This window comes from Procambarus clarkii, chromosome 14 (genome assembly GCF_040958095.1).
Source record: "Procambarus clarkii isolate CNS0578487 chromosome 14, FALCON_Pclarkii_2.0, whole genome shotgun sequence".
NCBI classification, from domain to species: Eukaryota; Metazoa; Arthropoda; class Malacostraca; order Decapoda; family Cambaridae; genus Procambarus; species Procambarus clarkii.
Genome location: NC_091163.1, coordinates 34,158,305 through 34,186,249, shown reverse-complemented (window position 1 = coordinate 34,186,249; position 27,945 = coordinate 34,158,305). Strand labels below are relative to the sequence as shown.

The 27,945-nt window shown below is 41.8% G+C and overlaps 1 protein-coding gene across 5 annotated transcripts in view; it reads left to right on the top strand.

The window, feature by feature from the left end:
• LOC123772798 (uncharacterized) overlaps window positions 1-27,945 on the top strand; it is a 352,704-nt gene that overhangs the window by 194,450 nt on the left and 130,309 nt on the right. For all 5 annotated transcript variants that reach the window (XM_069324451.1, XM_069324448.1, XM_069324447.1 and 2 more), the window contains 2 exons: window positions 21,380-21,550; window positions 21,694-21,899. In XM_069324451.1, coding sequence (XP_069180552.1) covers window positions 21,380-21,550; window positions 21,694-21,899 — 377 coding nt within the window. The remainder of the gene's footprint in view (window positions 1-21,379; window positions 21,551-21,693; window positions 21,900-27,945) is intronic.

Below are 27,945 nucleotides of genomic sequence, written 5' to 3'. Positions count from 1 at the left end.
GTATGTTTGGGGGTTCGGCCTCTTCCTGTATTGATTCCATTTTCGTGTCTTTTGGTCTCTAGCCCTCTTGCAATTTCTATTGAACCAATCCTGTTTCCTAGTTCTGCATCTCTCTTTTGGTATAAATTTTTTTGTGCCTTTATCATATATTTCACAAACCTTGACATACATCTCATTCACTTCCTTGCCTAGCATCAAGTCTGTCCAATTATACTCACTAAAAAAATTTCTAAGGTCACCATAATGTCCTCTCCTGAAGTCTGGTTTTTCAACTGCTTCAACCTCCTTATTTTCTTCCAGCTTATAACGCATTGCATACTTTATTCCCAAAAAGACATGGTCACTTTTACCCAAGGGAGGAAGGTACTAAATGTCAAATATCTCTTCCTCCTTCCTGGTAAATATCAAATCTACCATGGAGGGAACGTCCCCTTCCCTCATCCTCGTAGCTTGTTTAACATGTTGATACAAGAATGTTTCCAGGATGAGGTCTACAAATTTACAGGTCCAAAAATCTTCTGTTTTAGCTTCATATGCTTCCCAGTCTATGGATTTCAAGTTGAAGTCACCGACTATCAACAGTCGTGATCTATCGTTATCCGCTCTCGCTATAATCTCTCTCATTATTGTTATAAGACCTTCACGTTTACTATCTTGCTCCTCCTTTGACCATGTGCTGGTTGGCGGTGGACTATATGCATTTATTATCATTAGTTTATCATCCTCATGGCAGATCTCTAGTGCTATTATGTCAACTTCTTGTGGATTGGCAGTCATTATTTCGTTCACCTTTAGGTGTTCTTTTACCAGCACAGCAACGCCACCGCCTTTCCTAATTTTTCTGTCCCGTCTCCAAATTGAGTAGCCCCTTGGGCATATGACGTCATTTAAAATTACATCTTCAAGTTTTGTCTCCGTGAGTGCAACAATGTCTGGTGTCTGCAGCTGTATTACATCACTTAACTCCAGTATCTTCGATCTCACTCCATCTATGTTGGTGTATGCAATCTTCAGGAACTTGTTCCCCCTCTCCTTATTCTTCACTCCCCCTCTCTCTATTGATTTTGTTGGTTTGCCTTTATGTACCACTTTACTGGTTTGCCTACCCCTAACACTTTGTAGAAAAAAGAATTTATTTCTTCTTCATTCCTGCTCTCATTTAAATGTTTTGCCTCGGCGAGGTTCAGTTTCAGCTTCTCGCTATCTTCTTTTGAAAGATCTCGTCTTAACGACCACCCTTTCCCATCCTCATCACTTTGCAATTTTCTAGCATTCCTTAGTACTTCTTCCATCTGTTTGGCACCGTTTAGGGTGATCCTCAAAGGTCGATCTTTCCCTTTTACGTACCTGCCTATTCTCCTGTAGTCGCACACATTCTCTATGGTTGTAAGACCTTCTACGAGGCCAACAATTTGATCTACTACTTTAGCTTCTTCTACAGCTCTTTCTGACCTAGATGTTATCACCTTTTCTTTGCAGCCAAAAATGATCAGGGACTTACTCCGATCAACTGTGTTTTGCACCAACTTCGGGTTAGATGCCAATTCTTTCCTCACTTCTAGCCTAATGTTTGTTTTATCTTGGTTGCTGCAGTGTTTGACTTCCTTTACTGCTTCTATTTTTTTCCTTCTCCTTGGTCACTTGTGCATTAGTGAGTTGCATATCTTTCTTGCACTGTTCTATTCCCTGTGTAACTTCCTCCATCTGTGCTGGCAAAAGCTGTTTCTCCTGTTGAATTTCCTTACCTAACCTATTGTAGTCATTTATGTTTAAATTTACTTTAACTTCTTCCAAAGCTATTTTTAAGAGTTTATTTTCTTCTTCCATGGCTTTGCAATTTGTTTCCAATTGATTCTTATCCTTGCGCAAGTCTTTCACTAAACCCTCAAGACATAAAACTTTGCTATTCAAATGGTCATTACTTTCTTTCAATTTACTAATTATTTCTACATGAGAGTTCACTATAGTATCTAAATTTACCAACTTGTTACGTAGACTGCTAATATCAATGCTTTCATCATTGAATCCCTCAAAATCAAGCTCTGTTTTGTTTTTCCCCTTGCCAGCGGCCATCTTGAATGTTCTTGCTCTTCAACAAGTCACTTTAACTCCAAACCTTTCCAGATATTCTAAAAAAAGCGAGAGTAATGCCTGTCCACAAATGTGGTGATCTCACAGATGTTAACAACTACAGACCTATATCAATCCTGCCAAACTTGTCAAAAATTTTTGAAAAACTAATCTATAAGCAGCTTTACTCATATCTAGCCAAACTCAATATACTTAGCCCTTGCCAATATGGCTTCAGGCCCAAAAAAAGCACTAACGATGCACTTATTAGTATGCTTAACTCGATTCATACAGCTCTTGATAAAAATGAGTTCCCTGTTGGGTTATTTGTGGACCTGCGTAAAGCTTTCGATACTGTCAACCACCAAAACCTTCTTCTTAAATTACATCATTATGGTGTCAGAGGACACTCCCTACAATACCTCAAATCCTACCTTACTGACAGGCTCCAATGTGTTTCTGTGAATAATACAATTTCTCCCACCCTACCCATCAACATTGGTGTTCCCCAGGGCAGCATACTTGGCCCTCTCCTCTTTCTCATCTACATTAATGACCTTCCAAATGCCTCCCAACACCTCAAACCAATTCTATTTGCTGACGACACAACCTTCATTTACTCCAGTCCTGATCCCCTTGCTCTAAATGCCACAGTAAATACTGAGCTAAATAAAGTCCTTCTGTGGCTAACTGCCAACAAACTCACCCTTAACATTGACAAAACTTTCTATATTCTGTTTGGCAATAAATCCTCTAATCAAATAAATCTCAAAATAAACAATACCCAAATTTGTAACAAATTAGATGGCAAATTCCTTGGCATTCTCATTGACCACAAGCTGAATTTCCAGGGACACATTCTAAACATTTCAAAAAAAGTTTCAAAAACTGTGGGCATTCTTTCTAAGATCAGATATTATGTACCACGCCCTGCCCTGGTGACTCTCTATTACTCCCTTATCTATCCATATCTCAACTATGGTATTTGTGCTTGGGGCTCTACTACCCAAAATCACTTACGTCCTCTAATTACTCAACACAAAGCTGCTATTAGGACAATATCCAATTCTGGCCCCAGACATCACTCGGTACCCCTACTCAAATCTCTGAATATGTTAGACATTAAGTCACTGCACATTCTCTCATGTGTATTATACATATATAAAACGCTAAACTATAATGCCAATCCTGATCTCAAAAGCTTCATAGAAGGTTGTAACAGAACCCATGAGCACCACACCAGAAATAAATACAGTTTTGATATTCCTAGAGTACGACTTAATCAAACCAGAAATGCTCTACAAATCAAGGGGCCCAGAATGTGGAATGACCTTCTCAACCATGTTAAAGACTGTACCTCTCTCAACCAGTTTGTTAAAAACGAAGCTATACCTAATAAATTCCCTGTAACCTACCTTACCCCTCTGTTGTCAACCCATGTATGTTTTTTTTTTTTTTTTTTTTTTTCAAATCAACGCTGTTTGAATGCAATTTTCTGTAATAATTTGTAATTGTATTTGTGCTGCTTTTTCAACAATGTTCCCCCCTCTTTTACCTCTATTTTTATTTATTCTCAACACATTTTATTCTTTTTACCCATTAGTTTTAAGCTTTAGTCATTAATGTTTTTCCTGCCCGAAACGCTTTGCATAATAGTGGCTTTAGGCATTGTATGTACTAGCTCTATCTATTAAGCCAACAAACTTTGTAAAATCTCTTTATGTATGTACCTTACCTAAATAAAAATTATTATTATTATTATTATTATTATTATTATTATTATTATTATTATTATTATTATTATTGTTATTATTATTATTATTATTATTATTATTATTCTCTGCACTGTAAACACTAGGGCAACTTTTTCTCATCTGATTTATCACTTCCCTTAGCACTTTCCTGTTATCTCACCTATTTTTCAAAAGCACTATACCTTTATGTTCTCTGGGACACCACTCACTACCATCAACCTGTACTACAATACTTAGGATTGTTGAAATATGCTGGAGCTCCTCTGCTGCAAGTGTTGACCCTAGGGGTGTCACAGGGGTGTGTAGGGTGTGTGAGTGTGAGAGTGTGTAATTACCTAAGTGTAGTTACAGGATGAGAGCTACGCTCGTGGTGTCCCGTCTTCCCAGCACTCTTTGTCATATAACGCTTTGAAACTACTGACGGTCTTGGCCTCCACCACCTTCTCACTTAACTTGTTCCAACCGTCTACCACTCTATTTGCGAAGGTGAATTTTCTTATATTTCTTCGGCATCTGTGTTTAGCTAGTTTAAATCTATGACCTCTTGTTCTTGAAGTTCCAGGTCTCAGGAAGTCTTCCCTGTCGATTTTATCAATTCCTGTTACTATTTTGTACATAGTGATCATATCACCTCTTTTTCTTCTGTCTTCTAGTTTTGGCATATTTAATGCTTCTAACCTCTCCTCGTAGCTCTTGCCCTTCAGTTCTGGGAGCCACTTAGTAGCATGTCTTTGCACCTTTTCCAGTTTGTTGATGTGCTTCTTAAGATATGGGCACCACACAACAGCTGCATATTCTAGCTTTGGCCTAACAAAAGTCATGAACAATTTCTTTAGTATATCGCCATCCATGTATTTAAATGCAATTCTGAAGTTAGAAAGCATAGCATAGGCTCCTTGCACAATATTCTTTATGTGGTCCTCAGGTGATAGTTTTCTATCTAGAACCACTCCTAAATCTCTTTCTTTATCAGAATTCTTTAAAGATTTCTCACATAATATATAGGTTGTGTGGGGTCTATGTTCTCCTATTCCACATTCCATAACATGACATTTATTTACATTAAATTCCATTTGCCAAGTGGTGCTCCATATACTTATTTTGTCCAGGTCTTCTTGAAGGGCATGACAGTCATCTAAATTTCTTATCCTTCCTATTATCTTAGCATCATCAGCAAACATGTTCATATAATTCTGTATACCAACTGGTAGATCATTTATGTAGACAATAAACATCACTGGTGCAAGAACTGAACCCTGTGGTACTCCACTTGTGACATTTCTCCATTCCGATACATTGCCTCTGATTACTGCCCTCATTTTTCTATCAGTCAGAAAATTTATCATCCATGTTAGAAGCTTACCTGTCACCCCTCCAATATTTTCCAGTTTCCAGAACAACCTCTTATGTGGAACTCTGTCGAAAGCCTTTTTTAGGTCCAGATAGATGCAGTCAACCCAACCATCTCTTTCCTGTAATATCTCTGTGGCTCAATCATAGAAACTGAGTAAATTCGATACACAGGATCTTCCAGATCGAAAACCATACTGTCTATCTGATATTATATCATTTCTCTCCAGGTGTTCTACCCATTTAGTTTTGATTAGCTTTTCCAATACTTTCACTATTACACTTGTCAATGATACAGGTCTATAATTGAGGGGTCTTCCCTGCTGCCACTTTTGTGGATTGGAACTATGTTAGCCTGTTTCCACACGTCTGCTACGATTCCTGTACACAGGGATGCCTGAAAGATCAGGTGAAGTGGAATGCTGAGCTCAGATGCACATTCTCTCAGAACCCATGGTGAAACGCCATCTGGGCCAGCTGCTTTGTTCTTTCCGAGCTCCTTTAGCATATTTTCCACTTCATCTCTAGACACCTCTATCCGCTCAATGTTGTTCTCTGGAATTCTTATTGTGTCTGGTTCTCTGAAGATTTCATTTTTGAGTGTGTGAGTGTGAGTGAGTGAGTGAGAGAGTGAGAGAGTGAGAGAGTGAGTGAGAGAGTGAGAGAGTGAGAGAGTGAGAGAGTGAGAGAGTGAGAGAGTGAGAGAGTGAGAGAGTGAGAGAGTGAGTGAGAGTGAGTGAGTGAGAGTGAGAGAGTGAGAGTGAGAGAGTGAGAGTGAGAGAGTGAGAGTGAGAGAGTGAGAGTGAGAGAGTGAGAGTGAGAGAGTGAGAGTGAGAGAGTGAGAGTGAGAGAGTGAGAGAGTGAGTGAGTGAGTGTAATTACCTAAGTGTAGTTACAGGATGAGAGCTATGCTCGTGGTGTCCCGTCTTCCCAGCACTCTTTGTCTTATAATGCTTTGAAATTACTGACGCTTTTGGCCTCCACCACCTTCTCACTAAACTTGTTCTAGCCGTCTACCACTCTATTTACAAAAGTATGGCAACAACGCAACAATAGCACTCGTATGGCTAGAGTGGGTTCTGGGAGTTCTACTTCCCAAGACCGGCCTGGGGTCAGGCTCGACTTGTGTGAAGACTTGGTCCAGCAGGTTGTTGCTTGGAGTGGCCCACAGGCCAGCACATCAACTACAACCCTGTTGGCCCCCCCAGATCCGTGCCTTCTTCAAAGTGACCTAGAGTGCTGGGGAGATGGGACACCACGAGTGTAGCTCTCATCCTGTAACTACACTTAGGTAATTACACTTAGGTAATTAAACTTACCTTACTTAATTAAACTTAAAAAAAAAAAAAAAAAAAAATGAAAAAAAAGGAGACACCCCTAGGGTCAACACTTGCATCAGAGGAGCTCCAGCATATTTCAACAATCCTAAGTATTGTAGTACAGGTTGATGGTAGTGAGTGGTGTCCCAGAGAACATAAAGGTATAGTGCTCTTGAAAAATAGGTGAGATAACAGGAAAGTGCTAAGGGAAGTGATAAATCAGATGAGAAAAAGTTGCCCTAGTGTTTACAGTGCAGAGAAGAACATTCAAGATGGCCACTGGCAAGGGGAAAAACAAAACAGAGCTTGATTTTGAGGGATTCAATGAAGAAAGCATTGATATTAGTAGTCTACATAACAAGTTGGTAAATTTAGATACTATAGTGAACTCTCATGTAGAAATAATTAGTAAATTGAAAGAAAGTAATGACCATTTGAATAGCAAAGTTTTATGTCTTGAGGGTTTAGTGAAAGACTTGCGCAAGGATAAGAATCAATTGGAAACAAATTGCAAAGCCATGGAAGAAGAAAATAAACTCTTAAAAATAGCTTTGGAAGAAGTTAAAGTAAATTTAAACATAAATGACTACAATAGGTTAGGTAAGGAAATTCAACAGGAGAAACAGCTTTTGCCAGCACAGATGGAGGAAGTTACACAGGGAATAGAACAGGGCAAGAAAGATATGCAACTCACTAATGCACAAGTGGCCAAGGAGAAGGAAAAAAATAGAAGAAGCAGTAAAGGAAGTCAAACACTGCAGCAACCAAGATAAAACAAACATTAGGCTAGAAGTGAGGAAAGAATTGGCATCTAACCCGAAGTTGGTGCAAAACACAGTTGATCGGAGTAAGTCCCTGATCATTTTTGGCTGCAAAGAAAAGGTGATAACATCTAGGTTAGAAAGAGCTGTAGAAGAAGCTAAAGTAGTAGATAAAATTGTTGGCCTCGTAGAAGGTCTTACAACCATAGAGAATGTGTGCGACTACAGGAGAATAGGCAGGTACGTAAAAGGGAAAGATCGACCTTTGAGGATCACCCTAAACAGTGCCAAACAGATGGAAGAAGTACTAAGGAATGCTAGAAAATTGCAAAGTGATGAGGATGGGAAAGGGTGGTCATTAAGACGAGATCTTTCAAAAGAAGATAGCGAGAAGCTGAAACTGAACCTCGCCGAGGCAAAACATTTAAATGAGAGCAGGAATGAAGAAGAAATAAATTCTTTTTTCTACAAAGTGTTAGGGGTAGGCAAACCAGTAAAGTGGTACATAAAGGCAAACCAACAAAATCAATAGAGAGAGGGGGAGTGAAGAATAAGGAGAGGGGGAACAAGTTCCTGAAGATTGCATACACCAACATAGATAACAATACAATACAATACAATTTTATTTAGGTAAAGTACATACATACAATAAATATTTACAAGGATTGTTTAACTTATGGAGTGAGATCGAAGATACTGGAGTTAAGTGATGTAATACAGCTGCAGACACCAGACATTGTTGCACTCACGGAGACAAAACTTGAAGATGTAATTTTAAATGAGGTCATATTCCCAAGGGGCTACTCAATTTGGAGACGGGACAGAAAAATTAGGAAAGGCGGTGGCGTTGCTGTGCTGGTAAAAGAACACCTAAAGGTGAAGGAAATAATGACTGCCAATCCACAAGAAGTTGACATAATAGCACTAGAGATCTGCCATGAGGATGATAAACTAATGATGATAAATGCATATAGTCCACCGCCAAGCAGCACATGGTCAAAGGAGGAGCTAGATAGTAAACGTGAAGGTCTTATAACAATAATGAGAGAGATTATAGCGAGAGCGGATAACGATAGATCATGACTGTTGATAGTCGGTGACTTCAACTTGAAATCCATAGACTGGGAAGCATATGAAGCTAAAACAGAAGATTTTTGGACCTGTAAATTTGTAGACCTCATCCTGGAAACATTCTTGTATCAACATGTTAAACAAGCTACGAGGATGAGGGAAGGGGACGTTCCCTCCATGCTAGATTTGATATTTACCAGGAAGGAGGAAGAGATATTTGACATTCAGTACCTTCCTCCCTTGGGTAAAAGTGACCATGTCTTTTTGGGAATAAAGTATGCAATGCGTTATAAGCTGGAAGAAAATAAGGAGGTTGAAGCAGTTGAAAAACCAGACTTCAGGAGAGGACATTATGGTGACCTTAGAAATTTTTTTAGTGAGTATAATTGGACAGACTTGATGCTAGGCAAGGAAGTGAATGAGATGTATGTCAGGTTTTGTGAAATATATGATAAAGGCACAAAAAAATTTATACTAAAACAGAGATGCAGAACTAGGAAACAGGATTGGTTCAATAGAAATTGCGAGAGGGCTAGAGACCAAAAGGCACAAAAATGGAATCAATACAGGAAGAGGCCGAACCCCCAAACATACCAGCGATACAAAGATGCGAGAAACAACTACACGGCAGTGAGGAGAGAGGCAGAAAGAAATTTTGAAAAAGGGATTGCAGATAAATGTAAAACAGAACCAGGTCTATTCTATAAATTCATAAACAACAAATTGCAGGTAAAGGATAATATTCAGAGGTTGAAAATGGGAAATAGATTCACGGAAGATGAAAAGGAAATGTGTGAAACACTAAACGAAAAGTTCCAAAGTGTGTTTGTACAAAATGAAATCTTTAGGGAACCAGATACAATAAGAATTCCAGAGAAAAACATAGAGCACATAGAGGTGTCTAGAGACGAAGTGGAAAAAATGCTCAAGGAGCTAAGTAAGAACAAAGCAGTTGGTCCAGATGGAGTTTCACCATGGGTTCTGAGAGAATGTGCATCTGAGCTCAGCATTCCACTTCACCTGATCTTTCAGGCATCCCTGTGTACAGGAATCGTAGCAGACGTGTGGAAACAGGCTAACATAGTTCCAATCTACAAAAGTGGCAGCAGGGAATACCCCCTCAATTATAGACCTGTATCATTGACAAGTGTAATAGTGAAAGTATTGGAAAAACTAATCAAAACTAAATGGGTAGAACACCTGGAGAGAAATGATATAATATCAGACAGACAGTATGGTTTTCGATTTGGAAGATCCTGTGTATTGAATTTACTCAGTTTCTATGATCGAGCCACAGAGATATTACAGGAAAGAGATGGTTGGGTTGACTGCATCTATCTGGACCTAAAAAAAGGCTTTCGACAGAGTTCCACATAAGAGGTTGTTCTGGAAACTGGAAAATATTGGAGGGGTGACAGGTAAGCTTCTAACATGGATGAAAAATTTTCTGACTGATAGAAAAATGAGGGCAGTAATCAGAGGCAATGTATCGGAATGGAGAAATGTCACAAGTGGAGTACCACAGGGTTCAGTTCTTGGACCAGTGATGTTTATTGTGTACATAAATGATCTACCAGTTGGTATACAGAATTTTATGAACATGTTTGCTGATAATGCTAAGATAATAGGAAGGATAAGAAATTTAGATGATTGTCATGCCCTTCAAGAAGACCTGGACAAAATAAGTAGATGGAGCACCACTTGGCAATTGGAATTTAATGTTAATAAATGTCATGTTATGGAATGTGGAATAGGAGAACATAGACCCCACACAACCTATATATTATGTGAGAAATCTTTAAAGAATTCTGATAAAGAAAGAGATCTAGGGGTGGTTCTAGATAGAAAACTATCACCTGAGGACCACATAAAGAATATTGTGCAAGGAGCCTATGCTATGCTTTCTAACTTCAGAATTGCATTTAAATACATGGATGGCGATGTACTAAAGAAATTGTTCACGACTTTTGTTAGGCCAAAGCTAGAATATGCAGCTGTTGTGTGGTGCCCATATCTTAAGAAGCACATCAACAAACTGGAAAAGGTGCAAAGACATGCTACTAAGTGGCTCCCAGAACTGAAGGGCAAGAGCTACGAGGAGAGGTTAGAGGCATTAAATATGCCAAAACTAGAAGACAGAAGAAAAAGAGATGATATGATCACTACGTATAAAATAGTAACAGGAATTGATAAAATTGACAGGGAAGATTTCCTGAGACCTGGCACTTCAAGAACAAGAGGTCATAGATTTAAACTAGCTAAACACAGATGCCGAAGAAATATAAGAAAATTCACCTTCGCAAATAGAGGGGTAGACGGTTGGAACAAGTTAAGTGAGAAGGTGGTGGAGGCCAAGACCGTCAGTAGTTTCAAAGCATTATATGACAAAGAGTGCTGAGAAGACGGGACACCACGAGCGTAGCTCTCATCCTATAACTACACTTAGGTAATTACACACAGTACCTTTGTTCATGTTCTTTTGGAGCCGGGCGCTTAGATGGTGTCCCTGGACCTCAATGATGCGTATTAGTACATCCCGGTTCATCTGGGTTTCAGGGACCGGCTCGGTTTTGTTGTGGGGCATCAAGGTTACCGCTTTCGTTGTCTTCCCTTCGGGTTGAATCTGGCGCCTTGCATTTTTACACGCCTTACTCAGGTCGCTGTGGCCTGCCTGCGTCTGTTAGGTATTCGGGTTCTGGCCTACCTTGACGACTGGCTGGTTTGGGCTCCCAGCCGGTCCGCATGTCTGCTTGCCAGGGATTTGGTTCTTTCCCACCTTGCCAGGTTCGGGTTCTTGGTGAACTGGAGGAAGTCCCATCTGGTTCCCTCTCAGGTTCGGTCTTGGCTGGGTCTGCTTTGGGACGCTTGCACCGCTTCCTTGTCTCTGCCTCCGGCGGCTCTGTTTCGCCTGCGGCCCCACCTTCGTCTGTTTCTGAGGGGTTCCCGGGTCATGCGATGGTTGTTCGAGAGTTTGTGCGGGAGCCTGAATTTTGCCATGATGGTCTACCCACCAGGTCGGGTGTGGCTTCGTCGGCTGTTCTGGTTCCTTCGGGGACGGCCCTTCTGCCTCTCGCAATCGTTGGGTTCGGCCTCCAGGGGCTTTGCATCGTTTGCTACGTCGCCGGTTTCTTGTACGGGTTTTTCGGGGTTCAGTGTCTTGGCGCCTACCCAAGCCCTCGCTCGATGTGTACAAGGACGCGTCATCTCTTGGCTGGGGCTTTGTGACCAGTGTTCACTAGGCCAGCCAGGGGCGGTGGGGTCCGTCCTTCTGTCGGGCTCACAGTACGGTCCCGGAGTTTGCGGTAGCGTGGATGTCGCTCCGGAGGGTTCGAGTCGCTCGCAGATCGACGATCCAGCTCCATTCGGACTGCTCCCCAGTGGTTTATTGTCTGAACTGTAGGGGTTTGATGTAGTCCTTGGCTCTTTAAGGTTGGTCGCTTTGGATGACTCGTCTGCTGAGATTTCGGGGTTTGGCTCTCCTGGCGGTTCATGTCCGGAGAGTGTCCAATGTCCTGGCGGACGGCCTGTCCCATTTTCTTCCCCTTTCCACGGAATGGACGGTCGATGCTGACTCCTTCAGTTGGCTGTGCCAGACGTTCAGGACTCCTGATGTGGATCTCTTCGCATCAGCGTGGTCGAGGCATCTTTCGGTATATGTGGCAACCTTCCCCTACTGCGAGGCCATCGGGGTCGACGCCTTCAGGCAGGACTGGGCAATGTGGAGTTAACTCTACCTCTTTTCAGCTGTTGCTCCAGGTCCTCCCTCGCTTGGAGACTTACCAGGGTTGGGTTGTCCTTCTGACTCCGTGGTGGCCGGCCCAGCCTTGGTTTCAGGTACTGCTTGCTCTGTGTCCAAACCCGAGGGTCTTCTTGCGGCTCCGCCTCTTTCAGCAGATTGGTCCAGCCCGGTACAAGGCTGATTCTGTCTTTTCCTCGAGTCTTCATGTCTGGTGTTTATGACTCGGGTTTATCATTACTTGCATGGTGCGCAGGTGGCTTCGTTGTTGGTCTCCCACGTGCATGCTTCGTCTCGGCAGCAGTAAGAAGTTTCCTGGCGGTCCTTCTGGTTTTTCCTATCACTGCGTCGGTATTCTTCGCTCTTTGATAGGGTTGTTCTGTCCTTTCTCTTTTGGTTGTTTCAGGACCTTCACCTTATTCCTAATACTGTCGCCTCATATCGTGCAACATTGGTGGAGCCGCTTCAGCTTGCTTAGGTGTTGATGTTACTTCTGCCCCGTTTCGAAAGCTGTCTCGTGCATTGTTTCACCTCTGGCCTGCTCATGCGGCGCCTGAGCCGTCCTGGTCCTTGGGACACGAGCTCTCGTTTTTCTCTTCTCCTCGGTTTGTTGTGGCCCCTTCCGTTCGGGATTGTTTTTCTAAGGAGCTTTTTCTTTTGGCATTGGCCTCTGGGGCTCGGGTTGGGGAACTTCATGCTCTTTTTCGGCGCAGGGGTTTCTGCTCTTTCAGTTCCGGTGGTTGTTTTGTTCGCTTGCAGCCATCTCCCTCTTTTCTGGTGAAGAATGAGACGGCTGCCTTCCAGAGGAGGCCTTTGGTTGTTGATGCTTGGTTGGTCAGGCCAGGGGTGCATCATGTCTTGTGTCCGGTTGTGGCTCTCCTCCATTATTTGCGCACCACAGCTTCAGTTGCCGGGGATGCGCTCTGGGTGGACCCGGTTTCCCTTCTTCCCTGTTCTCGGGCTCGGGTCTCTCAGGTTGTCCGCAGGGTTATTAAATCTATCCAGCCTTTGGTCTATCCCCGGGCCCACAACATTTGTAAGTTTGCTGCCTTGGCTGCTGTCTTTAGCAACATGTTGGTGGTAGACATTCGGGCCCGGGGTTTTTGGAGGTTGAACAGGGTCCTTGCCACTCACTACCTGTTGAATGTCTCTGGGCCTAGGCGAGCCTGCATTGCATTGGGTCAGCAGTTGCAGCCAGTTGTCTCGACTTTGCGTTGAGGAGTGAGGACGGACCACCTCCTGGGTAAGTCCCTGTTTTTCCTTATCTTTGGGTGGTTAGCTCTGGGGAGCTGACAGGGCTTCCCCCAGACAACCAGCGTTGAATGTAATGAAATTCCATTTTCAGGGTGAGTCCCAGTTTTCCTCCCTCCCTTCAGTCGGCGGTGTTTTTCACATTTTTGGCATCTAGCCTAAGAACTGTAGGGTGGGTCACTGGTGGTTAGGTCTGGGGCTGCCCTTTCCTTCTCCTGGGGAAGGGGGGGGGGGTTGCGCAGACAGCGGCGCAGGAATGTAATGACATAATGCTCGTTTGCTAGTTTTCGTTTGGGGAGTTCTGTCCAATTGTTTGGTCTTCTGTTGCAATAGTTTTACCAGAATAGGGGTTTGTTTTGGGACGCCTATCCTGGTTGATGGCAGACATAGAATGCTCCCAATAATAAAGTGGGGGTCTCTATAGGCCATTGCTCCTCGTGCCTCTCTAGAGGGGGCCAGGTTCTGGCCGGTGGTCTCTGGTAGGCAAGAACTCCAAGCACATTGACTGATGCCAGAAAGTTATACATATCCATTCAACCTGGATAGCTGTGGGGAGCCTCCGGGACTCGCCCAGAAAATGGCGTTTCATTACATTCAATGCCGTTTTTTTTTTATCTTAATATTTGGGAAATAATGCTCCATTTCTTAATGTTAACTTTAATTTGATCGAATTTATTTTCATAGTATTTTATTTTGACTCTCCTAATTATTTTGGACAGCATTGATGTGTATCTCTTTGAAACTTCTTTTTAGATGACCTATAACCTATACTTCTTCTCATGGTCATGTCTTTTATTAATAGATTTATGTATTCCCTTCTTAAGCCATGGATTGTTTAATCTTTTAGTTGTGACTTGTTTAGTTAACATTGGACGGTAGGTGTTATAGAGGCTCCGAGTTTTCTGAAGAAATGATTGCACTGCTAGGTTAATGTTCACTATGTTTTCTATTTCAGTCTCCCATTTTATATTAGCAACAATGAAGTTGCTTATAGAAGTTTCATTGTTCAGCCTAAAGCTTATCTTCAATGTATCTAGAGATAATTGTATTGTATTGGGCAGCCAGCTGGCACAACTGAATGGTTCAGGGTTCTATTTCCACACAAGACATTTGGGAAGATTTGCTTAACAAAATACAAATACAAATATTTATTCAGGTAAAGTACATACATACAAGGTGAGATACAAAAGTTGATGGATTTATAGATAAAGCTAGTACATACAATGCCTAAAGCCACTATTATGCAAAGCGTTTCGGGCAGTTAACCCTTAAATGGCGCATAGCTATATACCATTTGACACCCACAGGCGCATACAAAAAAAAAATAAATAAAACTTTTTTCTTCCTAACCTGTTAATTTGTATTCACTGATCATGAAAAAAATAATACAAAAATAGTGAGTGGCATATATTGCCCGCTATAGGGCTGGGAAGTCTGACAAAAAAAACAGGCGCTGACTCAGCATGCGTTCCAGGCGGTCTGTTGCTCGCCAGCTGTCAGGACGGAGTTGCCACAAAGAGATAATTACCTAATTATTTCAATATGTCTGATTGATTTTTCGTAGTTTTTTTGCTGTAATATTATTCAATAGTGTGCGGTGTGATATATTTATATAATAAAATGAGTGAATCATCGCTGTACTCAAAAATATGGTTACCTTGAGGTTACCTTGAGGTGCTTCCGGGGCTTAGTGTCCCCGCGGCCCGGTCGTCGACCAGGCCTCCTGGTTGCTGGACTGATCAACCAGGCTGCTAGACGCGGCTGCTTGCAGCCTGACGTATGAGTCACAGCCTGGTTGATCAGGTATCCTTTGGAGGTGCTTATCCAGTTCTCTCTTGAACACTGTGAGGGGTCGGCCAGTTATGCCCCTTATGTGTAGCGGAAGCGTGTTGAACAGTCTCGGGCCTCTGATGTTGATAGAGTTCTCTCTCAGAGTACCTGTTGCACCTCCGCTTTTCAACAGGGGTATTCTGCACATCCTGCCATGTCTTCTGGTCTCATGTGATGTTATTTCTGTGTGCAGGTTTGGGACCAGCCCCTCTAACATTTTCCACGTGTAAATTATTATATATATCTCCCGCCTGCGCTCAAGGGAGTACAGATTTAGGCTCTTTAGTCGGTCCCAATAGTTTAGGTGTTTTACTGAGTGAATTCTAGCAGTATAGGATCTCTGCATGCTCTCCAGGTCGGCAATTTCTCCAGCTTTGAAAGGGGCTGTCATTGTGCAGCAGTACTCCACTCTAGAGAGCACAAGCGTTTTGAAAAGTGTCATCATCGGTATAGCATCACTAGTGTGAAAAGTTCTTGTTATCCAACCTGTCATTTTTCTTGCAGTTGTGATGGGTACTTTATTGTGTTCTTTAAAGGTAAGGTCTTCCGACATGAGTACACCCAGATCCTTTACATTGCCTTTTCATTCTATGTCATGATTTGCCTGAGTTTTGTACGTGGTTTCCGTTTTTATATTTTCATTTTTTCCATAGTGCATGAGCTGGAACTTATCTTCGTTAAACACCATATTATTTTCTGTAGCCCATAGAAAGACCTGATCTACATCTGACTGGAGGTTCGCCGTGTCCTCTATGTTGCCTACTCTCATGAAGATCCTAGTGTCATCTGTAAAGGATGATACAGTGCTATAGGTTGTGTTCTTGTCTATGTCCAATATGAGGATGAGAAAAAGTACTGGAGCAAGCACAGTACCCTGGGGGACTGAGCTCTTCACTGTTGATGGGCTGGATTTTATTTTGTTGACTATTACACATTGGGTTCTGTTGGTCAGGAAATTGTAGATCCATCTGCCTATTTTTCCGGTAATTCCTTTTGAACGCATTTTATGTGCAATAATGCCATGATCACATTTATCAAAGGCTTTTGCGAAATCTGTGTAAATTACATCAGCGTTTTGTTTGTCTTCCATAGCATCTAATGCCGTATCATAGTGGTCCAGCAACTGCGACAGGCAAGAGCGCCCTGTTCTGAAACCGTGTTGTCCGGGGTTATGGAAATGCTGTGATTCCATGTATTTTGTGATCTTACTTCTTAGCATTCTCTCAAAAATTTTTATAATGTAATTACCTAAGTGTAATTACCTAAGTGTAGTTACAGGATGAGAGCTACGCTCGTGGTGTCCCGTCTTCCCAGCACTCTTTGTCATATAACGCTTTGAAACTACTGACGGTCTTGGCCTCCACCACCTTCTCACTTAACTTGTTCCAACCGTCTACCACTCTATTTGCGAAGGTGAATTTTCTTATATTTCTTCGGCATCTGTGTTTAGCTAGTTTAAATCTATGGCCTCTTGTTCTTGAAGTTCCAGGTCTCAGGAAGTCTTCCCTGTTGATTTTATCAATTCCTGTTACTATTTTGTACATAGTGATCATATCACCTCTTTTTCTTCTGTCTTCTAGTTTTGGCATATTTAATGCTTCTAACCTCTCCTCGTAGCTCTTGCCCTTCAGTTCTGGGAGCCACTTAGTAGCATGTTTTTGCACCTTTTCCAGTTTGTTGATGTGCTTCTTAAGATATGGGCACCACACAACAGCTGCATATTCTAGCTTTGGCCTAACAAAAGTCATGAACAATTTCTTTAGTATATCGCCATCCATGTATTTAAATGCAATTCTGAAGTTAGAAAGCATTGCATAGGCTCCTTGCACAATATTCTTAATGTGGTCCTCAGGTGATAGTTTTCTATCTAGAACCACTCCTAGATCTCTTTCTTTATCAGAATTCTTTAAAGATTTCTCACATAATATATAGGTTGTGTGGGGTCTATGTTCTCCTATTCCACATTCCATAACATGACATTTATTAACATTAAATTCCATTTGCCAAGTGGTGCTCCATATACTTATTTTGTCCAGGTCTTCTTGAAGGGCATGACAATCATCTCAATTTCTTATCCTTCCTATTATCTTAGCATCATCAGCAAACATGTTCATATAATTCTGTATACCAACTGGTAGATCATTTATGTACACAATAAACATCACTGGTGCAAGAACTGAACCCTGTGGTACTCCACTTGTGACATTTCTCCATTCCGATACATTGCCTCTGATTACTGCCCTCATTTTTCTATCAGTCAGAAAATTTTTCATCCATGATAGAAGCTTACCTGTCACCCCTCCAATATTTTCCAGTTTCCAGAACAACCTCTTATGTGGAACTCTGTCGAAAGCCTTTTTTAGGTCCAGATAGATGCAGTCAACCCAGCCATCTCTTTCCTGTAATATCTCTGTGGCCCGATCATAGAAACTGAGTAAATTCGATACACAGGATCTTCCTGATCGAAAACCATACTGTCTGTCTGATATTATATCATTTCTCTCCAGGTGTTCTACCCATTTAGTTTTGATTAGCTTTTCCAATACTTTCACTATTACACTTGTCAATGATACAGGTCTATAATTGAGGGGGTCTTCCCTGCTGCCACTTTTGTAGATTGGAACTATGTTAGCCTGTTTCCACACGTCTGCTACGATTCCTGTACACAGGGATGCCTGAAAGATCAGGTGAAGTGGAATGCTGAGCTCAGATGCACATTCTCTCAGAACCCATGGTGAAACGCCATCTGGGCCAGCTGCTTTGTTCCTCCCGAGCTCCTTTAGCATATTTTCCACTTCATCTCTAGACACCTCTATCCGCTCTATGTTGTTCTCTGGAATTCTTATTGTGTCTGGTTCTCTGAAGATTTCGTTTTGTACAAACACACTTTGGAACTTTTCATTTAATGTTTCACACATTTCCTTTTCATTTTCCGTGAATCTATTTCCCATTTCCAACCTCTGGATATTATCCTTTACCTGCAATTTGTTGTTTATGAATTTGTAGAATAGGCCCGGTTCTGTTTTACATTTATCTGCTATCCCTTTTTCAAAATTTCTTTCTGCCTCTCTCCTTACTGCTGTATAATTGTTTCTCGCATCTTTGTATCGCTGGTATGTTTGGGGGTTTGGCCTCTTCCTATACTGATTCCATTTTTGTGTCTTTTGGTCTCTTGCCCTCTCACAATTTCTGTCGAACCAATCCTGTTTTCTGGTCCTGCATCTCTGTTTTGGTATAAATTTTTTTGTGCCTTTATCATATATTTCACAAAACTTGCCATACATCTCATTCACTTCCTTGCCTAGCATCAAGTCTGTCCAATTATACTCACAAAAAAAATTTCTAAGGTCACCATAATGTCCTCTCCTGAAGTCTGGTTTTTCAACTGCTTCAACCTCCTTATTTTCTTCCAGCTTATAACGCATTGCATACTTTATTCCCAAAAAGACATGGTCACTTTTACCCAAGGGAGGAAGGTACTGAATGTCAAATATCTCTTCCTCCTTCCTGGTAAATATCAAATCTAGCATGGAGGGAACGTCCCCTTCCCTCATCCTCGTAGCTTGTTTAACATGTTGATACAAGAATGTTTCCAGGATGAGGTCTACAAATTTACAGGTCCAAAAATCTTCTGTTTTAGCTTCATATGCTTCCCAGTCTATGGATTTCAAGTTGAAGTCACCGACTATCAACAGTCGTGATCTATCGTTATCCGCTCTCGCTATAATCTCTCTCATTATTGTTATAAGACCTTCACGTTTACTATCTAGCTCCTCCTTTGACCATGTGCTGCTTGGCGGTGGACTATATGCATTTATCATCATTAGTTTATCATCCTCATAGCAGATCTCTAGTGCTATTATGTCAACTTCTTGTGGATGTGCGATGTTAGTGCTGTCGGTCTGTAATTTTTTGCCTCTGCCTTATTTCCTCCTTTATGAAGTGGTGCTATTTCTGCTGTTTTTAGTATATCAGGAATAACGCCAGTATCTAGGCTTTATCTCCACTGAATGTGGAGGGCCTGCGATAGTGGTTTTTTACAGTTCTTGATGAATATGGAGTTCCAAGAATCCGGGCCTGGTGCAGAGTGCATAGGCATACTGTTTATGGCTTCTTCAAAATCTAGTGGGGATAGGGTGACGTCTGATATGTGATTTGATGTTGGTATCATATCCATGAAAAATTCATTTGGGTTATCAATCTTTAGTGCGTTCAATGGCTCACTGAAAACAGAGTTATACTGCTTCCTCAGTAGCTTGCTCATTTCTTTGTTGTCATCGGTGAAAGTTCCATCTCCCTTTCGCAGGGGCCCGATACTAGATATGGTTTTTGATCTTGATTTTGCATAGGAGAAAAAATATTTTGGATTTCTCTCTATTTCACTAATGGCCTTTTGCTCTCTTTGCCTCTCCAGGGTTTTGTATGATTCTTGTAGCTTGAGTTCAATTGTTTCTATTTCTCTACCTAACCTTCTTCGCCGTTCTTGAGGATAAGGTGCGACTCTCAAGTTGTTCCGCGATTCGTTTTCTTCGCCTATATAGGGAACGACGTTCCCGTTCCAATCTGCATCTCTCTCTTTTTTCTTAGGGGTATGCGGTTTGAACATATTTCTAGTGCTACTGAGCTTATTTTTTGCAGGCACTGGTTCAGGTTTGCATTTTCTAGCTGATCTTCCCAGTTTATTTCTGTGAAGTCCTGGTTTATTTGCTCCCAGTTTATCCGTTTATTATTGAAGTTGAATTTGCTGAAATCTCCTCCCCCGGGAATCTGGACTGGTGTGCATATTGTTGATTCAATTATGTTCATCAAACAGTGAACAAATACTTTGTCAGTTATTACACTATATACACAGGTTATATATAAGTATCTGCATGTTTTGTTTACTATAACGAACCATTAAGTTGGCATGCTGAGTGGCAGTGCCAGTGGCAGCCCGTCACTGGCTGCTACTTCCTCCCTCCCTCAAGTCACCTGACTCACCCACATTCTCCTCCCACAATACTGTTTTTGCTTTTATTCGCTATATACAGATGCTATATATAAGTATCTACATTCGTGTTCACCATAACGAACCACTAAGTTGGTATGCTGAGTGGCAGTGGCAGACAGTGGCAGCCCGCCACTGGCTGTCACTCCCTCCCTACCTCACCTGACTTGCCACCATTCTCCTCCCACCATACTGTTTTTGCTTTTATATACAGACGTTATATATAAGTATTTACATGTTTTGTTCACCATAACTGTACATCTAAGCTTGTATGGTGAGTAAAGGCACAAAGATGTAGCTACTCACACAGTCAGCTGATGGCTGCCGCCCTCAAGGCCAGACGCACTAATATTTCTCCTCCAACAATACTGTTTGTGGTGTTATTATGCTATATACACACATATATAAATATCTACCTGTTTTATTCACCATACTTGAACAAGTAAACTGGTATGGTGCCCAAAGACCATCGTGGTCACCGGTAAACAACATGATAAGTCGTGCAGACGACGCCACCGCCCTCACCAAAATGGCAGCTCCCAACCTACTCCTCTTGCTGTTTATACCCTCTATACACACGTTATATATAAGTATCTACATTTGTGTTCACCATAGCGAACCACTAAGCTGGTATTGTGAGTGGAGTCAATAAATGGTGGCCACACACAGTCAGAAGACAACGCCACTATCCTCCCCTTCCACAGCATTACTCCTCCCTCAATGGAGCACAGCACTAAATATCACCACAATCCTGCTATTATCAGATCCCTGGTCAGTTTATCACAGTCAGGGGTCTTCTGTAATAATATCATTGCTACATAATAGCATGAACAAGTATATTATGGCATTTTTAGGCAATGCTGTGGTCACAAGCTGAATAGCAGTGCTGTGAGCTCATGCTGCGTGTGTCAGGCTTAGTAGCTCACTCAATACCGAGGCCCCTAACACCCGGGAATTTGGCCCACGTTTTTTTTAAATAGCGTCTGTTTACAAGAGCCCTGATGAAGGTGTGGTGAACCCCCGTGTATCCGCGGGCCGTTTAAATTTTGCGTAGTACTCCAAAGCATCATATGATGCGATGCGCAATTTAAGGGTTAACTCTGATATTCTGGTCACCTAGCTGTAAATGATAATTTTGAGGAGGGGTAGTATAAATCATATGGTATAAATCTCACAGGTCTCTTTACATCACTGTTTTATTGAATCATAACATATTTTCATGATTATTCTTTTTCCTTTGTTTACATCAGCAAATTCACGGCCTCCAAAGCGTCCGACATTTACCAAGGGGCTCGTGGATATGACTGTTGAAGAGGGGGGAGAAGTGAATGTACAGTGTCAAGTGCAAGGTCATCCAGAACCTAGAGTCATCTTCTCTAGAGACTCTCGCACACTTGAGCCTTCATCTAGACTTGCAATACGTAAGTACATGAATAGTAAAAACTACCATTTTATTTTCATTTATGAAAATATGTGCTCTTTGAAAATTACATTTTGGTGTCAGATATGTAAAGAAAGTGATGGTTATACATATAATAGGTTAATTCAATATGTCACCTTTCAGAGAGCGATCAATATGGTACTTGGATGTTGCGTCTGATTGAATGTACTGCATCTGACAGTGGCGAGATCACTGCCACTGCTGTCAATGCAATGAGCACTGTAATTACCCAGTGCCGCATAAGAGTCGTTCCAGAGGGTACTCCCATTTCCCATCAAGACCACACTGATTCTGGGAGGCTGCACTCAAGTTTACAAACAGATAAACAGGTTTGCATTCCTAAGTTTGTGTAAGCAAGTTTCACTAGCTCAAGGAAGCAATTATTGGTTGCTCATTATAGTACAGTACTGAACTGTATAGGCAAATGTAGAAGATTTATGAAATTTAATAGAAAAGTTTCTGCAAGTTGTGAAAGTTAAGCATGTGTGTGCCACTGTAGCAAACTGGCAAGAGTGAAAATGGCCAATATGGAAGCATTTGAGTCTTCATGGCATATGCACTTTGTCAGATTTTGTTCTGAAATTTGTCATACCATATATAAATATTTTATGGCATTGTATTATAACTTACTACTCATCTTATGTTTCTTACCAGTTTTGTTGTCACTGCACAGAATATGTATATAATGTAACAAGCTAATTACCGGGCTAGTGCTGGCATCAGTTTCCTACCTCCATTTTGATTCAAGCAGGATTATCATTCATCATCATCCCAAACATCATTCCACATTTATTAACAATGATATGTCATTGGAATAAATATTCTATATCATCTTTCATTACACATTAAGATCATTCAGCACACCAGTTGGCTATTGATATTTAAGAATTATATCTTCGGTGGTTATATGTTCCTTAGTGCCTAGAATGCTTCATTTTCATCAGGCCCATTGCACTTTTTCAGGGGTCATGTATAAATGGCACTTAGAAACACTTTAATTCTCTCAAATACATACTGGTATTATACAGTAATACAATGTTAATATATCTCATCTTTTATCACAATCGTATTGTTAAGTTTCAAATTTGCCCAAAAAGGTGTGTGTGGTTAGAAGCCTTATAAAAATATATAGTGGTGTTCCATATATATAAAATAACCAATGTACATTGCTCTGGAGGTGGATATTGTGTTGTTGCCTTCCTCTTAAGCATGTCAGAGTTTGGGTCCATGGTATCCTCCTTGTACTCACCTAGTTATACTTGTGAGGGTTGAGCTTTGGCTCTTTGGTCCCGCCTCTCAACTGTCAATCAACTGCTGTACAGATTCTTGAGCCTACTGGGCTCTATCAAATTTACATTTGAAACTGTGTATGGAGTTTACCTCCACCACATTACTGCTTAATACATTCCATTTGTTAACTACTCTGACACTGAAACAAATTCTTTCTAATGTCTCTATGGCTCATTTGGGTACTAAATTTACACTAGTGTCCTCTTGTTCGTGTTCCACCCTTGCTAAATAGTTTGTCTTTGTCCACCCTGTCAATTCCCCTGAGGATTTTGTAGGTGGTTATCATGTCTTCCCTTACTTGACTGTCTTCCAAGGATATAAGGTTTAGCTCCCTTAGCCTTTCCTCGTAGCTCATACTTCTCAGTTCTGGGACTAGTCTGGTGGCATACCTCTGAATTTTCTCTAACTTTGTCTTGTGTTTAACTAGGTATGAACTCCAGACTGAAGCTGTGTACTCCAGGATTGGTCTGACATAAGTGGTATACAAGGTCCAGAATGATTCCTTACACAAGTTTCTAAAGGCAGTTCTTTTGTTGGCCAATCTAGCATATGCCGCTGATGATATCCTTTTGATGTGGGCTTCTGGGGACAGGTTCGGTGTGATATCAACCACCAGATCTTTATCTCTATTTGACTCTTACAGGATCTCACCTCCCAGTTGGTACCTTGTGTTCAACCTTCTGCTCCCTTCGCCTAATTTCTGTTACTAGAGTTGTATACAGGTGTGTTGAACCTCAGCTAGAGCTTTGTCTCCAGTCCTCACCACACTGGTCAGGGGTTGTGGTCACATTGCCTGTAGCAGTGGGCACATATCTAGGTGAGAGAGTGTGTGGTGGATGCTTTTCTTGAATGGTGGCTTCCTGTTGCTACTCATAATGAGATAGCTCCATACCTACAAGTCACATCAGCCCTTGCAAGTCATTAAAAGCCTACTTGGGACCAGAGGATAAATCCTGACCTCTCAAAGAAACTCAGAACAGGGGATTCATGATCACTCTCACTGAAGAATCAAACCCTTCAAGAAAGTAGGAAAGCAAAACATAACTACAAGGTCAAAAGAAAGTAAACAAATATTGTGGCAAATGACTCGGCAAATGATTGACCAAGTGGTTAGGTCATACCCCCATAGTAAGAGGTGACCACCATCTAGTACCAGCATCACTGGAGCTGCCGGCTCTTCCGTTAACAACCCACAGTCCATTGCTTAATGTCAGACTTACCTGACTGCTCCATGAGTTGCCAGCTCTCTGCATCCCAAAATTGTCTAGATAAGTGTTAGTCCTCCTTTTGACTGTGTCCTATGGGAGCCATTCGCTTGTGTATTGTTACAATCTTTGGTATTGGCTTCATGTGAGTGTTTACAAGCCTCTGCATGTGCTTAAAGCTATGCACATGTTCACTGCTTTCCCTAGGTGATCACTGCTTTCCCTAGGTGCTCACTGCTTTCCCTAGGTGCTCACTGCTTTCCCTAGGTGCTCACTGCTTTCCCTAGGTGCCCACTGCTTTCCCTAGGTGCTCACTGCTTTCCCGAGGTGCTCACTGCTTTCCCGAGGTGCTCACTGCTTTCCCGAGGTGCTCACTGCTTTCCCGAGGTGCTCACTGCTTTCCCTAGGTGCTCACTGCTTTCCCTAGGTGCTCACTGCTTTCCCTAGGTGCTCACTGCTTTCCCTAGGTGCTCACTGCTTTCCCTAGGTGCTCACTGCTTTCCCTAGGTGCCCACTGCTTTCCCTAGGTGCTCACTGCTTTCCCTAGGTGCTCACTGCTTTCCCTAGGTGCTCACTGCTTTCCCTAGGTGCTCACTGCTTTCCCTAGGTGCTCACTGCTTTCCCTAGGTGCCCACTGCTTTCCCTAGGTGCTCACTGCTTTCCCTAGGTGCTCACTGCTTTCCCTAGGTGCTCACTGCTTTCCCTAGGTGCCCACTGCTTTCCCTAGGTGCTCACTGCTTTCCCTAGGTGCTCACTGCTTTCCCTAGGTGCCCACTGCTTTCCCTAGGTGCTCACTGCTTTCCCTAGGTGCTCACTGCTTTCCCTAGGTGCCCACTGCTTTCCCTAGGTGCTCACTGCTTTCCCTAGGTGCTCACTGCTTTCCCTAGGTGCTCACTGCTTTCCCTAGGTGCTCACTGCTTTCCCTAGGTGCTCACTGCTTTCCCTAGGTGCTCACTGCTTTTTCCTAGGTGCTTCCTGGTGCTGCCCCTGTCCGGACAGAATTACTTACATGGTGGGTTTGGGTGTTTGTTTTATAGAGGCCATCCACCTGTGGAAGGTGCCTCACCTTGAGTCTTTGCAAGGGTCTTTGACTCCTCTGTGAGGTTCTGAGGTTGGGAGGGAATTCTGGGGTATGATTAGAAGTAATTACCTAAGTGTAATTACTTAAGTGTAGTTACAGGATGAGAGCTATGCTCATGGTGCCACATCTTCCCAGCACTCATTGTTGTATAACTCTTTGAAAGTACTGATGGTTTTGGCCTCTACCACCTGCTCACCTAACTTGTTCCAACCGTCTACCACTCTGTTTACAAAACTGAATTTTCTTATATTTCTTCGGATGCTTTGTTTAGTTAGTTTAAATCTGACCCCTTGTTCTTGAAGTTCCAGGTCTCAGGAAATCTTCCCTTCCAATTTTATTGATTCCTGTTACTATCTTGCACGTAGTGACCTTATCTCCTCTTTTTCTTCTATCTTCTAGTTTTGGCATATTTAATGCCTCTAACCTTTCCTCATAGCTCTTACCTTTCAGTTCTGGGAGCCACATGTCTTTGCACCTTTTCCAGTTTGTTGATGAGCTTCTTAAGATATGGGCACCACACAACCGCTGCATATTCTAGCTTTGGTCTAACAAAAATCATGAACAATTTCTTTAGTATTTCGCCATCCATGTATTTTAAAGCAATTCTGAAGTTAGAAATCGTAGCATAGGCTCCTCGCACAACGTTCTTTATGTGGTCCTCAGGTGATACTTTTGTATCTAGAACCACCCCTAGATCTCTTTCTTTATCAGAAGTCTTTAAAGATTTCTCACTTTATTTATAGGTTGTGTGGGGTCTATGTTCTCCAATTCCACATTCCATAACATGGCATTTATTCACATTAAATTACATTTGCCAAGTGGTGCTCCATATACTTAATTTGTCCAGGTCTTCTTGAAGGGCATGACAATCATCTAAGTTTCTTATCCTTCCTATTATCTTAGCATCATCAGCAAACAAGTTCATATAATTCTGAATTCCATCTGGCAGATCATTTATGTAGACAATGAACATCACCGGTGCAAGAACTGAACCCTGTGGTACTCCACTTGTGACATTTCTCCAGTCCGATACATTGCCTCTGATCACTGCCCTCATTTTTCTATCAGAAAATTTTCATCAATATTAGAAGCTTACCTGTCACCCCTTCAATATATTCCAGTTTCCAGAACAACCTCTTATGTAGAACTTTGTCGAAAACCTTTGTTTTAGGTCCAGATAGATGCAGTCAACCCAACCTTCTCTTTCCTGTAAAATCTCTGTGGCTCGATCATAAAAACAGTAAATTCCATAAACAGGATCTTCCAGATCAAAAACCATATTGTCTGTCTGATATTATATCATTTTTCTCCAGGTGTTCTACCCATTTAGTTGTAATTATTTTTTCCAATATTTTGACTATTACACTTGTCAATGATAAAGGTCTATAATTAGTGGGGGGTCTTCCCTGCTGCCACTTTTGTAGATTGGAACTATGTTAGCCTTTTTCCCACACATCTGCTATGACTCCTGTACACAGGGTTGTCTGAAAAATCAGTTGAAGTGAAATGCTGAGCTCAGATGTATATTCTCTCAGAACCCATGGTGAATCTCCATCTGGACCAACTGCTTTGTTCTTACTTAGCCCCAAGAGCATTTGTTTCGCTTCATCTCTAAACACCTCTATGTGCTCTTATGTTGTTCTCTGGAATTCTTATTGTGTCTGGTTCTCTGAAGTTCTCATTTTGTACAAACATACTTTGGAACTTTTCGTTTAATGTTTCACACATTTTCTTTTCATTTTCCGAGTATCTGTCTCCCATCTTCAACCTCTGAATATTATCCTTTACCTGCAGCTTGCTTTTAATGAATTTATAGAAAAGGCCTGGATCTGATTTATATATGTCTGCTATACCGTTTTCAAAGTTCTTCTCTGCCTCTCTCCTTACTGTCGTGTAGTTGCTTCTTGCATCTTTGTATCGCTGGCATGTTTGGGGGTTTGGCCTCTTCCTATTATGATTCCATGCTTGTGTCTTTTGATCTCTGGTTCTCTCACAATTTCTGTTGAACCAACCCTGTTTCCTATGTCTGCATTTCTGTTTTGGTATGAATGTTTGTGTGCCTTCATCGTATATTTCGCAAAATTTAGCATTCACCTCACTTCCTTGCCTAGCAAGAAGTCTGTCCAATTATACCCATGAAAATTTTTTCTAAATTCCCCATAGCGTCCTCTCTTGAAATCGAGTTTAACAACTGTTTCAATGTCCCCATTCTCTACTAGATTATATCGCAAAGCATAATCAATTGGTGTATAGATTCTTGAGCCTAATGGGCTCTATCTGTACACCAGTTGATTTAATGTCCAATAGGACATGATCACTCTTTCCCAAGGAAGGAAGAAACTGGATGTCAAATACCTCTTCTTCTTTCTTGGTGAATATTAGATCCAGTACTGATGGAACATCCCCTTCTCTTATTTTTGTGGCCTGGTTGATACCTGCTTGATGGGGTTCTGGGAGTTCTTCTACTCCCCAAGCCCGGCCTGAGGCCAGGCTCGACTTGTGAGAGTTTGGTCCACCAGGCTGTTGCTTGGAGCGGCCCGCAGGCCCACATACCCACCACAGCCCGGCTGATCCAGAATTTCTCTGCTTGATGTGTTGATACATGAATGTCTCCAAAATGAGGTTTACAAATCTGTGTGTCCAAATGTCCTCTGTTCTTGCCTCGTAGGCCTCCAAGTCTATTGCCTTAGAGTTGAAGTCCTCCAGTACCAACAATCGGGATTTATCTTTATCTGCTCTTACCATAATCTCTCTCATGACCATTATGAGGCCCTCTCGTTTGTCATCCAGTTCTTCCTT